General features: G+C 41.5%; 1 protein-coding gene across 4 annotated transcripts in view; it reads left to right on the top strand.

Annotated features, from left to right (window-relative positions):
- LOC125459112 (eosinophil peroxidase-like) overlaps window positions 1-16,723 on the top strand; it is a 100,660-nt gene that overhangs the window by 72,948 nt on the left and 10,989 nt on the right. For 3 of the 4 annotated variants that reach the window (XM_059652000.1, XM_048545037.2, XM_048545033.2), the window contains 4 exons: window positions 5,477-5,735; window positions 7,787-7,957; window positions 11,356-11,593; window positions 15,040-15,251. In XM_059652000.1, the coding sequence (XP_059507983.1) occupies window positions 5,477-5,735; window positions 7,787-7,957; window positions 11,356-11,593; window positions 15,040-15,251 (880 nt within the window). The remainder of the gene's footprint in view (window positions 1-5,476; window positions 5,736-7,786; window positions 7,958-11,355; window positions 11,594-15,039; window positions 15,252-16,723) is intronic. The other variant, XM_048545034.2, reaches the window with a different exon arrangement.

Raw genomic sequence — 16,723 nt, 5'->3', positions numbered from 1 at the left:
AAGGCTTCTACAACAGTACTTTCCAAACACACATCTACTATCTTGAATAACTAGGACAACAGATACATGGGATCACTAATACGTGCAAATTCCCCTCTAAACCACACACTATCTTGAGGTGTTAATACATCCCTCATCATCACTGGGTCAAAATCCTAAAACTGCCTCCCTAAGAGCACTGTGGCACTTCATCACAAGGACCAGAGCAGATTCAAAACATAGCTCATCACCACCTTCTCAAGGATGATTAAAGGTGGCCAATAAATGTTGGCCTTGCCAGTAACATCCGCATTCCATGAATGAAAAGGAGTGTACACCATAAATGAGAACAGTACAAATGTCTATCAGATTCTGGAGCTTCCCTTTATGGATTGGTAAAGCCGTTTGTCGTTACTAAAAATCATGTTCTTATTGTCATTAATCTTGGGACCTCCCTTTGTAAACAATAGATTAATGATGATGGGCTGAATATCCTCTCTCATTTCTAGGTATGCGTAATTTTGTGAAAATAGAGTAACAGCTACCATCTCCTAAAGACAAGGTGGCATTGAGAGCTGGAAGTGGTATAAGTTATTGAGCAGTTGGAACGTTTAAAAATGGTGGAGCCAGCCAAAGGGTTAGACAAAGTTTCTCTGATGCATGTACTAGACACCTTGGTGCAAGAAGTGCAATGAGGGAGACAGGACTACTTCCCACCTGGCAGTGAGGAGGCGCCCACAACACATACTGCCAAGGCAGTGACAAAACAGTCAATACCTGCAACAAACTGGATGGGAAGTGAAATATTGTAAATAACTGGTGTGAGAGGTCAAGATCAGTGAATGCATCTTTAAACACTATTTCATTACCTCACTGTCCCATACTTTAACCCAGGGTCTGTTTCATATTACCCGCATTGTCTGATATTCTAATTACACGAACAGGCAAAATATAGTTTAGAAGACTAATATTTCAAACTTGAATATAACAACTTGGAGGTCTGATAATTCATCCCAACAACGAGGATACCCATCTGGAGAGGTATGCAATGTTCTCTGTTGCAGTTGTCTGTGAATTCAGCTATCTTGATTTTAGTTTCTAATGCTCAGCATCACTGAACTATTATCATCATCATCATCATGAGTATTTTTCCTTTTTTTTGTGTACGAATGATTTGCAATTTAATAGTCTGAGCTAGTTTCCTTCACTGTAGAATCATGACCAGTAATCATTTAGTATGATCTGGGCTGGTTGCATATTTCAGAAACACTTGCAGATATGCAAGAATTTATATTTGTATTTATAATTTGCATTCTCTGTCTGATGTGCAGTCTGGTAGTTCTCCACCTGCTCACTCATTGTGTATCCCTTTCATTCTCCCCTGTCTTTGAAGAAGAATGTCCTCTCTCTCAGACTGTTTGGACAAATGGCTGCTGGGTAAAGTTGTTCATACTCACCTTCGAAGGCCTGTGATGGAATTCCCTTTTCGACTGAGGTTGCATGAAAACTCAGCAATGTAGTGTGAAAGTCTTGCTTTGTTGCTCAATAATTAATGACTATTTATTTGATAGCACATATCATTTGCTGTGCTAATCCATTTGAGTGTGGATAGTGGGGTGATGTCATAATATGGGGTCACTTCCCACTTATTGTGTGTATGTCTGGAAATGGTATGCTAGTGCATTGCAGTCTATTGCCAGACACACACTAATCTAGGCCAGTGATTATGCTGAAAATAACAATCAACATGTCAGCAACAGTGATGCTTATTGTTGGTAAGTTGTCAAACATTCAGAAAGTTAGAGAAGTAATCTGTCACAAAGATGTAATCTTCCCCGTGCATTGGGAATTGATTTGTTGCTATTTTAGACTAAGGATTGGATGGAAAATTGTGCAGATTTAGACGCCTCCTCCATTGCTGGGTCGAACAAGCTCCCAGAAGAAGTGGTCGCAGTGGATACAATTGCAAACATTTAAAAGACATTTGGACAGGTACACGAATAGGAACGCTTTAGAGGAATATGGGCTAAACACAAGCAAATGGGACTAGTTGAGTGGCATGGTGGCTCAATAGTTAGCACTATTACCTGACAGTGCCAGGGACCCAAGTTCAATTCTACCCTCAGGCGAGTGTCTGCGTGGAGTTTGCACATTCTCCCCAATTCTGAATGGGTTTCCTCCAAGTGCTCCAGTTTCTTCCCACAGTCCAAAGAGGTGCAGGTTAGGTGGATTGGCTATGCTAAATTGCCCATACTGTATAAAGTGGGAAGTGCAAGGATGCATCGCGCTATAGTTGATGGGCCAAATGGCCTGCTTCCACGCTGTAGGGATTCTATGATTTCACATTAAGAAACCTAGTGAGCATGGACAAACTAGCCCGAAAGGCCCGTTCTGTGCTGTATGCCTCTATTTGGTGTGCTTCACATGCATTGAATGATGGGATATCCTGATTCAGCCCACCACCAAATGCTAGCCTTCTTGTACATCAATACTTGTGATATACCAAGTTCACCCTTGTATTCCCAAAATGAGCAATTTTTTTAGGCACTTCTTTAATACTTTCACACCATGCCGAGACGTGTGTTTATGTTAAGCTCTACTTCTCCATAGTGTTATAAAACAAAGGTCAACCCCCATCTGATAACTAAAACCAAAACACCAAGAGACGTGCACCTCATCCTAAGCTCAACTGGTTACGAAGGAGTGAGAGTGTTTAAATAAAAACAAACCCTTGACACTCTCTTTATAATCAACAAGTAACAATTTATTTATCTAACTCTAGTTAGTTTGTTCATTGTTAAACTATTAACAAATCAAATAAACCCCTTATAGCTACTAACTATTGCCAAATAAAACAAGATTGTACTGGTATGCTGTTCCATTTATTTCATGTCCCACTTATATAAAATGAAACTTAAAACATTAGATTTTAGTTTTTCGAAATTACAGCCAGGCTACATCTTCTGGAATGTTCTGCATCTTCAACGAATTCTCCTGTCAGGAATCCCTTCTTCATGATCCCTTCTGTCATGCACACCTTCTCCATTGAATTCTCCTGTCAGGAACATTAACTACTTGTGCTGTAGGTACTTTTAAATTTAGATTGAGCTTACTCCAAGGCTCAGAGAATTCTGTGAAACCAGAGATTCCTTTCTTTTAAAGCTGAAAGCTGTTCTCTTGGTTCTCCCCCAATTTTCCAAATGCCTTCATCTTTTAGATCCTTGTTGATATATCCATTTCTTACAATACAATCGGTCCTATGTTGTCAAAACCATTAGATTTAAATCTATTTGGTTTTTCATATCTAAGGGCCTTGTTTAAATTACTTGGCTGAATTAAAATAAAACTTGTTGTCTTGGTAAAAGTGCTGCTTTGCCTCCTAACAGTATAGCCCTTTGATAAAAATGTTTCAATTCAGGTGCTGCATGCACCTATAAACCCACAGACATCCTTTGTGAATGTCTCAGCATAGAGAAAGCGCATCATGTTTTAAAAGGAACCACACGCTGCTTTTCTCATAGCATTTTACAAACCTCCAGCTTCTAATGTCCTGCCTTCCAGACCACAAGTACTCTATCCAACTTTGCAACAATAAATATCTACCAGGATGTCAAAGTGAGATTGTATACAGGCACTGCAATGTGATTCTGCCAATACAGAATTGCTGATTTAAGTTGCGAGATAGCCTTTCAAATGTTGTACCTCAGCAAGTGGAACTCCATGACACTTCTTTCAGGGTGCATAGTGGTGACACATTGGTTTCCATATTAATTTTAACTTTTAGTGAGTGTGTTATCCTAGCATCCTATAGTAACATTGAAGTTTACTATTTCAATGGTAATAAAAGTTTCTGATCACTTTATACTATCTTCTAACATTTGCCTTCTGCTTAGCAGGCTCCAAACCTATGATATATTTGCATTGGTATACCTTCTTAAAATAAAAGATCAAAAACATCTTTGACACCCAGCTCAAATTAGAACTAACTCAGGATTAACAGATTCCCACTGAAGTCATCCAGTTAATAACCCAAGAGTCTACAGACTACGTTTCCGCAACATGTCACAGGAAAAGTTGTGAATGTGGTTTTTTTTTCCAAAAGAACCGACAGAGGAGGAAAGAGCAATTCCCTGGATGTCAATATTGTGGTGTTGTTCCGTCTTGTTGGTTCGTGGTTACTTGCTGACAACTGGCATGGCTTTTGGATCCAGAGTTCCTACAATACATGCCTAATGTACCTCGATACCACTTCCTTACAGATATCAAGAAAAGCTGGACAGTTTGAGTATATGCAGAAAACTGCATCTGTTACAGATTTTTAGTTTGGTGTACTTTGCTAACCATAGCAATAACACTGGCTGCACCCAAAGCATTTAATTTTTTTGGCTGTCACCATAACTGCATGCTTACATCTATCCTCAAATAATGTATTAATAGTATGGCCATTTTTCTTGCCAAGAAGATCCTTTCTAAAAGTTTAATTGCAGAAGATGACTAAAATGACTCAATGACCCTCTCAGAGTTCTTCTTTTGAAGGGTCACTCATGTCCTTTGCTTAAGCATCTTCCAATAAACTGGTCAAGAAACTCTTGGGGCTGCTAACTATATTATCTAAGTTGAAGTCTGCTAGTCCCGAAGTTAATTTTTACTTTGAGCTGGCCTTTGGAGAACCTTCCAGGTGTTTTTATGGATCTTTCTGATCACCAATTCAGTGATCACCACTCAGTGTTACCTTTGTAAAGCTCCTCCTTCCAATTGCACTGATATTTTTAGAGCTATTTTCACAGCATCATCTATCACTTGATCTGTAAAGTAGAACTGTATTTGTTGTTTAAACAAGTGTAATTCAGTGAGGATGCCACTGGTTACCCAATCCATAATAACAGTTTCTGCTATCTATAATTCTGCCTTAAAAATATTACAATGCCATAAGCCATGTGTCCCTGTCTGTGTCTCAATACAAGTTAAAAATGTCCTTTAGAGAAGGAAATCTGCCATCTTTACCTGGTCTGGTCTACATGTGACACCAGCCCCACAATAATGTTACCTTTTACCTGCTGCCTGGACAATTAAGGGTGAGCAACAAATGCTGGTCTAGCAGCAACATACTCATCATATAAACAGATTAAAAATGGTCAGCAAGAACAGAGATTATGACAACGCAAATAAAAAAATTGAAGTACATAAGGAGAGAAGGAGATCCAGCGAAAGACTAAACCTAACTGAATTTCAGGTCTATATTAACAATGTTGAGAAGGCATTTTGTTTTAAGCATCAGAGATAATGGAAACTGCAGATGCTGGAGAATCCAAGACAAGTATGAGGCTGGATGAACACAGCAGCCCAAACAGCATCCCAGGAGCACAAAAGTTTTGTTTGGCCTGCTGTGTTCATCCAGCCTCACAGGGTTGTCTTGTTTTAAGCATCTATGTTTTGTGCTCGTAAATGGCTGGAGGAGAAAGAAATGCAACTTGAACTTCTCTTCCTGTTCCTATAGGTTATAAACTGGAAAGAATATGTACCTAAAATTCTCGGGCCAGACGCCACAAAGCAGCAGCTTCCTCCTTACGAGGGTTACGATGAAACAGTTGACCCTCGGATTTCTAACGTATTTGCTACAGCAGCATTCCGTTTTGCACACGTTACCATCCACCCGACAGTGTTTCGACTAAATGAAGACTATAGAGAGAGCCCAGCCTACCCCAGCATCTCTCTGCACAAATCATTCTTCTCTCCCTGGAGAATTATTGAAGAAGGTAAGAAGAAAATCAACTAAAAGTTACACATTTTAACAAGCTCACGTATAGAAGCAAGTCAACGCACTGGGAGCAAAATCCGTTAACGTTGGATTTATCGCGTACCTGCTCCCAGCCAGATCTGTAATTTTTTACTCAAACCGTCTGTTTCGACTTACAGATGAACACGAGTGTTAGTCAGCAAATGCAATACTGAACTCATCCCGTATGCAAGCTTCTCAGGCTGGAGTTTTCTTTCGGGTTAGAGTCCTGATATTGGATGCCATTCCAAATCCCGACCCTGCGCCGCACCAGGGTCAGTCACCTGACACAACTTTTATCAAGAGGTGACCAAGCGATAAGGATGCAGGGAAAGTGTTTACCCAACTCCTGAAGTGGAAATTCCCAATGCAGTTAAGAGGACATCTCACTATGGAGGCGCTTCTTAAGAGAAGGTAGAAAATTGGAGAGGTAGAAAAGGCCACATATGTGCCTGACCATTTCGCCTCCTGCCACTCGTTGCCAAACAGCCATGGTGATGTGGAGGCATTTCCCCAGCAGACGTTGTTTGAAATAGGACCCTGATCTGCTGCCATCTGTGTTTTAGAAGGAGGTAAAAAGGGAAAATTCACCCCCACTATCCAATTCAAACACGGGGGCTGTTTCAGTGCCGCCCCCGCCGTTCAGGTCTCTCACACGGGGACTGGATAAACACAGCAGGTAAGCAGCATCAGAGGAACACGAAAGCTAACGCTTCAGGTCTAGACCCTTCTTCAGGAGTGAGGGAAGGGGGCTCAAATAAATAGGGAGAGGCGGATAGAAGATGGATAGAGGAGAAGATAGGTGGAGAGGAGACGGACAGGTCAAAGAGGCGGGATTGGAGTCAGTAAAGGTGAGTGTAGGTGGGGGATAGTTCGGCCCAGAGAAGACAGACAAGTCAAGGAGGCAGGATGAAGCTAGTAGGTAGGAGATGGAGGTGCGAGGCATGGATAGGTGGGAGGACAGGTTAGGAAGGCAGGTGCAAGCTGGGCTGGTTTTGGGATGCGGTCAGGGGAGGGGACATTTTCTGACCTCACTACCAAAGACATTTTTCCCTTCCCCACCCTTGTCTGCTTTCCGGAGGGACCACTGCTTTGGACTCCTTTGTCCGCTCCACACTCCCCTCCATTCCCACCAGACTCAGCATTTTTCCCTGCAACTGCAGAAAGTGCTACAAATGTCCCTACACTTCCTCCTCACCCACTTTCCACAAACAGATGTTCACCTGCACATCTGCTAATCTGGTATACTGTATCCGCTGTACCCGTTGTGGCCTCCTCTACATCAGGGAAACCAAGCGGAGGCTTGGGGACCGCTTTGCGGAACAACTACGCTCGGTTCGCACCAAACAACTGCACCTCCCAGTCGCAAGCCACTTTAACTCCCCCTCCCATTCCTTAGATGACATGTCCATCCTGGTGCCCCTGCAGTGCCACAACAATGCCACCCGATGGTTGCAGGAACAGTACCTCATGTTTCATTTGGGAACCCTGCAGCCCAATGGTATCAATGTGGACTTCACAAGCTTCAAAATCTCCCCTCCCCCAACCGTATCCCAAGACTAGCCCAACTCGTACCCGCCTCCCTAACCTACCCCCTCCACCCACCTCAAGCCCCACCCCCATCTCCTATCTACTAACCTCATTCTGGCCCCCTTGACCTGCCCGCTTCCCTAGACTGACCTATCCCCTCCCTAATTTCCCACCTACTCACCTTTACTGGCTCCAACCCCATCTCCTTGACCTGTCTGTCTCCTCTCCACCCATCTTCTCCTCTATCCGCCTCCCCCTCTCTCCCTATTAATTTCAGAATCCCCTTCCCCTCCCCCATTTCTGAAGAGCCTATACCTGAAAATGGTCTATATCCAGGCAGCCTTCCTGCTCCTCTGATGCTGCATGGCCTGCTGTGTTCATCCAGCTCTACACCTTGTCTGCTCAAATGTGCCAATTTGTTTGGAACGCTAACCAAGTGTCTATTTCAGTGTCATCCTCACTGCCTGATATGCCAACTAAGGGTATTGCATTAAACTGCAGGAGGTATTGACCCTATCATACGAGGAGTTATACTGAACTCTGCCAAGCTTCAAACACAAACACAGATGATGCCAGAAGAGCTGACAGAAAAGTTGTTTCAGCCCAAGGAATCCTTAGCATTGGATCTGGCAGCACTAAACCTCCAGCGAGGGAGAGATCACGGGCTACCAAGTGAGTATCAGCAGATAAACCAAGTTCACAGACAGCATGATGAAGTCCAACAACTTTACAATAACATTGCAAAGCAACATCTATCTTTACGTTGTCTTGCAACTTATTCCCGTAAACTGTTTAGATGTTGGGCTGTCAGAGATTATCCTCTGGAGAAGTATAAAATGACCAACGTGCCTCTGCATTTCCACATTTAACTGTACAAGTGCAGTCTCCAGAAACTGCTTCATTCTCCAAGGCTAACTGGTAAAGAGAGTGGAAATGAACATCCTGAGAATAAATTGCTTACTCTTCCATCAAGCAAGGGATTTGTAGAGACTTGTCTTGCAATTAGAGGGGCAATGATAATGCTAAAGCCTAACAATACATGCACAGTGCTTCAAGTTGGGGGCTATCTAACCACAGGTCAGCATAGAAACATAGAAAATAGGGGCAGGAGTAGGCCACTCAGCCCTTCATCCCTGCTCCACTATTCATTTTTATCATGGCTGATCATTTAAATCAGAAATGTGCTTCCATCATCTACCCTGTATAGCCATACAGTCATAAAACACAGAATCAGACTTTTCAGTCCAACTTGTCCATGCCAACCAAGCATCCCAATCTGACTTAGTCCCATTTGCCAGCATTTGTCCATTATCCCTCTAAACCCTTCCTACTCATATACCCATCCAGATGACTTTCAAATGTTGTAATTGTACCAACCTCCACCACTTCCTCTAGTGGATTATTCCACACGCGCACTGCTCTCTGTATGAAAAAGTTGCCTGTTATGTCCCTTTTAAAACTTTCTCCTCTCACCTTAAATCTATGCATTCTGGTTTTGGACTTCCCCCACCTTAGGAATAAGACGTTGGCCATCCCCTCTATCCATATCCATCATGATTTTATAACCCTCTATAAAGGCCATGCCCCAGCCTCTGATGTTCCAGTGTTAAAAACCGCAGCCTATTCAGCCTCTCTTTATAACTCAAGCCCTCCTGTCCTGGCAACATCCTTGTAAATCTTTTCTGCACCCCCAAGTTTAACAATATGCTTCCAATAGGAAGGGCAAAAGAATTGTACACTGCATTCTGAAAAGGGCCTCACCAATGTGATGCAACAGGACATCCCAACTCCCATGCTCAATGCACTGATCAATGAAGGCAAACATACCCAAGGCCTTTTTCACTACCCAGTCTCCCTGTGACTCCACTTTTAACAAACTATGCACTTGCACCCATAGCTCTCTGTTCAATAATACTTCCCATGGCCCTACCATTAGCTGCATAAGTCCTGCCCTGATGGACTTTTCAGTTTTTAGGTGATCACCTCTATTCTTCCAAAATCCAGTGAATAGTTTTGATGATATGTTTGGTAAATAGCAATGGAACAGTAAGTATGAAAAGGAAGTTTTACATTGATTTAACACATTTCATAATTTCACACGCAGTGAAGTTCTTGTTTGAAGTGATGTCGCTGTCGTTATCGTGAACATGACAGCCAGTTTGCACACAGCAAGCTATCACAGCAGCAATACGACAACGGTTTAATGTCTCCTATTAGCATTTAAATAGTACAACTGGATAGTAAAAAGGAGAATGAAACCGATTAGGGACTACAAAGGGAATTTATGCACAATCACTAGTGACAATTTGAAGGACTAATTTAATACTTTCCATCTGCATTTACCAAGAAACTGTATGGTGCAAGAGGAAGCAATGTAGACACCTAATGGGCTTAGAATTGAAAGAAAGGAGGTATTAAGTAAAGTGCCTGTGCCGTATTTGAAGTATAAAAGACACCACGTAGGATGCAGTCAAAGTTAGTGAGCGAAGTACAGTTAGAAATTGTGGAGGCCTGCTCCATAGTTTTCCAAAATCAAGTATCACCAATAGGCATATGAATGATAATTAGAAAAAAAAAATCAGCATCAGTATGTTAAGGACAAGTCATGTTAGTTTGCTCAGGTTATTTTGAAAAAGGCAGCACAGAGCAAAATCTTCCCAGCCCATGAACACTGAACTACGGCAAAAAAGGTAGGATAATCATGAGACTGGGAGTGAGTGAGTGCTTCCCACCATTGAGAGCAAAATGTCTGCATTTCCAAGTGTTGTTTGGCAAGATGAGATTCTAGCCGATGAATGGCAGGAGGTCTACTCGAATGGATTAGTTTGTACTTATATCCTCATTATGATGTAATCTCACCTCCTCAATATGGCTTCCCATTTTCCCACCACCACATAGAAATTAAATGGTAACTATCTCGACATGAAAGTCAGAGCAGTAACCTGGTGATTCCAGCTCAATGCTCACTCCTCCACACATTCATCAGTTACCAACATTTCCGAACACATTCCATAGGCGGTGACCACCTTCGTGAAGAGAGAAACACTCCATGAAACTTGCCACAGTTGACATTTACTCAATTTCTGGCCAGAGTGGGCCAAAAGTGTTAATTGTCTTAATATCATTAATGTTGTGTATATAGACTCCCAAAACGTATTTGATAAGGTAATGTAGGACAGACTTCTGAATAAAGTTTGAACTTGTGGGACTTAAGGAATTGTAACAACATAGGTACAAAATTAGCTGAGCAATAGGAAAATAGAGAGTAGTTGGGGAACAGTCCTTTTTCAGACCAAAGGGAGGTTTGTAGTCAGGAATCAGCATCGGAACCCCTGCACTTCCTAACATATTAAGTATCCAGACTGTGATGCATATAGTGCACAATTTCAAAATCTGTAGTCAAAGCAAAACTTGAAAATAAAAATCATGAACACTTGTATAAGGTAATGGATCTAAAAGAATTAATGTTTTTGTTACATTAAGTTGCACACATTGTAGTGACCAATCCAACAAAGTGCTGTGTAGGCATTGTTACACTGTACCTAAACCAAAAGAGTTCATTATAATATATACTGGCCTAACATAACATTATCAGTAATGATGGAAATGTACCCTTTGTTTACTGTCAATAAGAGCTTAGCCAAATTGTCTAGAAGTATTTTTGTTAACGAAATCTTATGCCAACAAGTTCTGAGAGGAACAAGGCTACTACAATATTTATCACATCATTTGTGAGATTTTGTTTTAACAGATTGCCATTTCAGATCATCACAGCTCTAGAAATCTTCCAACTCTCTATTTCCAATCTTTCAAAAGGTTTAGAAGGGATCATATGGCATACTGATACATGGGAGACAATTGAGGGTCCACTTTCTAGCCAAAAGGCATACCCTCAATGACAAATGTCAATTTTCCAGGAATCTATTTGCTTCCTGAGACATATTGTTGACAAAGCAGGGATAAGGCCAGAAACAAGCATTATGCTTCCAGAGCACTATGAAATTATACAGAAGGAAGTTCTTTCTTTTCTCTTTCAAAAGAACAATTTGAATATCATTTTTTTTGTATAGGTTACGGCGCTTGGAGACGATTCTGTGGACTACAGGAAGCCAGAAATCTCTCTGAATTAATACAAATATTTAACAGCACATTCTTGGCCAAGAAGGTCCTATCAGTGTACAAGACACCTGCCAATATAGATATGTGGGTCGGAGCAATAGCTGAACCATTGTTGCCTCGAGCTCGGGTTGGAGAACTCCTGGCCTGCCTTCTCGGAAAGCAATTCCAAATTTTGAGGGATGGAGACAGGTTTGTATTGGGATTCCCAGTGCTTGGCCAGGGCAGGTTGATTAGGTTAGAGTGAGTCAGAAACTAATTTCAATGTCCTGCAAAGTTTTTAAGCATTTTAAGCTCGTTAACGTGTTAGTTTTCATCCTAGCCGCGTCCAAGTCAAATTACACATACAGGCTTCCTGGTTTGATCCAAGGTCTGCAAGACGACATACCATACATGCCTAAATCCAATTGGCCTACACCAACTGGGTTGGAAAACAAAACAACAGAAAATATATGGAATGATTGTGAAACTGGTTGCCAAGATCAATGTTTTAGAGATTCTCAGAAGTATTCAAGTATACTGCTAGAGTTTAAAAAGCAAAACTTCGTATAACCATCTGTACATTCAACAAGAACCACCCTATCATTAAAAGCATTAATTTTCATGATTTTTGGAAGCTGAAGCTGAAGAGAAGAATTCCAAATTTCAGTGACAGACATTGCTGGTGGTACCTGAACCCCTTGAATTTGATCTGTGTTCCTGTAGGGATTATGTATTCTCTGTATATTTCACTAGGGCTAATTAGTGATGAACTAAGCTCACGGATAGTCAATGCTATAAAAGGATTAAATGTGCTGATGTTCTCAAAGCTACTGAGCCTGTGCCGAAGGAATCAAGTCATGCTGATGTCAGATCACATGATCTGAGACCTGATGGAAAAAGCCAGAGAAGCTCAACATTTATTACCAAATACATTAGTAAATAGTTTAGCCCTGTCTCAGTCTCGTTCAGTCAAAAACTCCTTTTAAAATAAAATTCCAAAAAGGTGATCAACAACATTCCCTCTAAGCTGGACCTGCTACACCATTCCCAGTACTGATTCCGACTTTGGAAACCGCTGCCACATTTGGCCGGTGGAGGAAAAAAGACAAGGGAAACATAACAAGGGGGAGCTTTGGTGACCAGATCCAGTGAAAATGGCAGTAAGCAGCGAGGAGAAGCCTGCGGAGAAGGCCAGCAGGAGCAGCAAGGTGACCTCAAGTCCAGGCAGCAGTGAGTTTGCAAGTGCGAGCAAACCCAGCAACCAGTCTAGGCAGCACCAAGGAAGACATGGACTGCAACTCAGATGAGCAATGAACAACACTGCCCAGCCACTATCCAAAATGTAGGTGGCCCCAGACAGCTAGGCTGAGAACAAAGTGCTTTGAAGATTATACATCTCGGGAGGAACAAAACCAAAAGCACTCTGGAACAACAACATTGGAACTATGCTGAAAAAGCACAGAGTAATTCTTTGCAAGGTTCTCATGGTTTCAGGATGCTCACAAACAAAATGTTTACACCAACACTATCAAAACCCATGGCTGCAAAAATAGCAGTTGTTTTAAAACAATGGATCATTTCAAAAAGCCTGTGTTTATAAACCAGAAGCACTTAAAGAAAGCACTATACAAGAAATCACTTTTCATGTGGCAAAACAAATCAATAACAATATTAGGGGGCTAATATTCAATTCAGTGGATATCATACCAATTTTAAATTAAACACAGTAGCGATACTCATTGTTCTGTTGGATGGGCTTGAATAGTTGCAAAATATTATCCAGCAGTCTTTACCTGGCAAACTTCAAGGTCCAGGAGGAAATCGGCCCCAAAGTAAAAGATTAATTTCAGATGATATTACAAGGCAAGAAGGCTAAGAAATCTCAGAAATTCAACTAGTTATCCACACAACCAGTTAGGTAGTTAAGTCTGCAATAGGTCTTTTCTTCCACATTGGAAAGGAGGAGGAAATGAACCAACTGGGATCTGGAAATAAATTTAAAATGCCAATTTCCAAAATGTTTCCAAAGCCTTGAAAACCTGAATGCTGCATGCAACACTACACTGAAAGTAAATGTTAAGCCCATCTGTTTGTTTACACGCAGGAAGGTTTACAACAACTTCTATAAAAGAAGACGTGGGATTAAGATGATGCTTCAGAGCAGGTTATTTCACTTGTCACAGAATCTACATCATCTGGTGCTCCGTTATGGTGTCAGTTCCCAAACTGGATGGATCTACTAGAAATTACATTACCTTAACACATTTGAACAAGACAGAATCAGGAGAAATACACCTAATGGCACCTGAACATGACCTATGCTCACAAACAGATGAAGATTCCAAACTTTAGCCACTCTCATAACACTCTTTAGATATCGTTATTTCAGAAGTGTTTCATTTGCAACCACATCCACACTGGGGACTTTCCAAAGACAATGTTTAGGACACTAGCGGATGTAGAAGATGTCAATGCCACATGAATGACATGCTCATCCATGGATCCACTAACAAACATGACAATAGAAAACAGTGTGTTGAAAATATTACATGAAACTGGGCTGACATTTAATGACAAGGGTCAATTTTCAAGAGCCATAATGTCCTGACAAGAGAGATCATAGTGCACCCTCAAAGCAAGTCATCAGGGACTTAATCCCACCACAAATATTACCAATCTCCAGTAATTTATAGATATACGAAACAAGTGGAAAAACTCCAGACAGCCCTACTTAGACAAAGTAAACAAACCCTAGAGGTAAGGATTCCCAAACAGTGGGTCATCAGCCAGCATTTTGTGGTCTTGAGCTCCAAGTCAACAATGACTACCACAGATCTCTGACCAATTACTAAAAGCTAGCAAAAGCTAAAAGCTATGTATAACCAGCTGAACCTTGAATGCTGCTTAAAGTCATGAGGGAAGAACATGCTGTAAGTTAAACACTCAGTGAATGAAACCCATGGCTCCTTCAGTCCAACTAGGCCCAATTTTCATCAGAACATTCTCCCCAGTGTGGCTGCCAGTGTCACAACTCCTTATCCCACTCCCATAGGTCTGAGGTCACAGCTATTGTATAGATCCGAAAAGGGGTCATATTGGTAAAACATTTGCAAAACATTATTCCAGGCACCTTTCTAAACAAGGTCAGCTGACATATTGGACTGAACTTCTCCAGCAACCATTTGACTTAAACAAATGTGGATGTCTTCAGTGGTCCTAACACATTATAAAACTGAGCTTCTGATTACAGTCCCAGTAGGTGTGATTTTGTTTTTCCTCTTAAGCGCATATACTCTTGGATCAATTTTATGCTGTTTTTTTCCCTGTCCATTACCATTCCCTTTGTTCTATCAAAATAATATTCTGTCATTTCATCTCTCCTGTCTTGCACTCTGTTAGATCTTCCTTTGTACTTATGCCACCCACTCCTTGCACAAAATCTGTTAACATTTCTCACTTTTCCCAGTTCTAATGTAAGTTCATTCACCACAGACATTCTGCTTCTCTCTCTGTCCACAACTGCTGTCAGAGCTGCTAAATACTTCCATCACTTTCTGTTTTATTATTTAAGATGTTCAGCATCTGTTGTATTCTACTTTCTAAGTTGTGCTTTGTTCCAAGTCCTGGACCTTACTCTGCTGCAATTTTCTCCTCAGGTTTTGGTGGGAAAGTGAAGATGTGTTTACTAGCCAGCAGAGAGAAGAGCTGAGCAAAGTCACCCTGTCCAGAATCATATGCGACAACACCAGGATTCAGAGAATCCCAGTGGATGTCTTCTCACGGAATCGATATCCCGATGACTTTGTGTACTGTAACAGTTCAGCCATCCCCTCACTCAATCTGTCTCTGTGGAGAGAGAATGTCACAGGTAGGTAAATGCTGTCTGTCCGTTCTAAAACCAGAGTACAATTTAGGTGAGGCTTTGGGAGGAGCAAGGCAGAGGAGAAAGATGGGGAGAAAGAGAAAAGGTTAGGAAGAGAAAGAGTGAGAAAGAAGCTGAGGAGGAGGAGTCAAGGCCAGGCAGGAAGAGGATGGGATCAGGTCAGCACAAGTGTTGGATTGAGAAGACATAGGAGAGAGTTGGATTGGAACAGGGAAATGGTCGAGGCAAGATCAATGGAGGAGTTGGGGGGGGGGGGGGGGGGACCGGGATTAAAGTGGGTACTAGGCAGGGGTACCAAGAATGGAATTGGTTAGAAAGTAGCACATGAGCTCAAATTAGGGAGGGTGGGAATACAGAATATGTATTCATGTTTGCTTTTGTGATGAAGATATTTTGAATAGCCTAGTCTAACCTCAGTACTAGTACATCCACATCAAGAGGCAGAGAAAAACAAGAGACACATCTGCCTGATGTAAGCCCGCCATTTATTATGCATTCTGAGCAGTATCCCCAACACTTGATGTACCAGTTCTGCACAGTATACTCCAGCCCAACATAAAATAGCTTATAAAATAAAGCCCAAGCCTGAAATACTCTGCCCCATAATATCTCTCTGACAGATTATTCCCCTTTGCCCAAAATGCTCCTGCTTGTAGTTACTCCTACCAGGAGACCTGCTGTGTCACACCCATCTATCTTGTCCCATCCTCACATTTCCATGGTAGCTCTTCTGTAACCATTGCATAACACTTGCCCATCCAACAATGCTTCAATCAGTGCCTCTGTTTGTTAGTGTACTTTTCCGTACCTTTTCAACTCTGATCAAATGATCCACATTTTCTGAAAGTCATTGTCGTAGAGGTCTTTTTGTTCTCGCAATAGTAAGTGTCCTTGTATTTGCCATATGGAGGGTGTTTGGAATTTTAGTGAACATCTTAGCATCCACATTTCAAAAGTGGATTTCTTCCATATTGTCCAGGTTTCTGAGGCGTACAGAAAGATGTATAGAACATTCCTTCTTCTCAGTCATTCCCTTGTTACAAGCTGGAGTTTGTGTTAAAACATCCTTCATCTTTTAAAAAAAATCCCTCTGGCAATCTCTATCCTTCTAACCTTTGCATTACCTCTGGTATCGTTTGTCTTAAAATAGACAAACTTATTGATTTGCTCCAATGTGACACCATCCACTTCATTCTTCACTCCAGATTCTGCCCATCTGTTTCTTCTAACTACAGTTAGAGGGTCATAGAGTCAGAGAGATGTACAGCACAGAAACAGACCCTTTGGTCCAACTTGACCATGCTGATCAGATATCCTAAATAAATCTAGTCCCATTTGCCAGCATTTGGCCCATATCTCTTAAACTCTTCCTATTTCATATACCCATCCAGATACCTTTTAAAATGATGTAATTGTACAACTCTCCACCAGCACTTCCTCTGGCAGTTTGTTCCCTC

The sequence above is a fragment of the Stegostoma tigrinum genome, chromosome 17 (genome assembly GCF_030684315.1).
Source record: "Stegostoma tigrinum isolate sSteTig4 chromosome 17, sSteTig4.hap1, whole genome shotgun sequence".
Classification (NCBI taxonomy): Eukaryota; Metazoa; Chordata; class Chondrichthyes; order Orectolobiformes; family Stegostomatidae; genus Stegostoma; species Stegostoma tigrinum.
The sequence above is the reverse complement of the archived record's forward strand: the minus strand, read 5'-3'. Positions and strand labels throughout refer to the sequence as shown.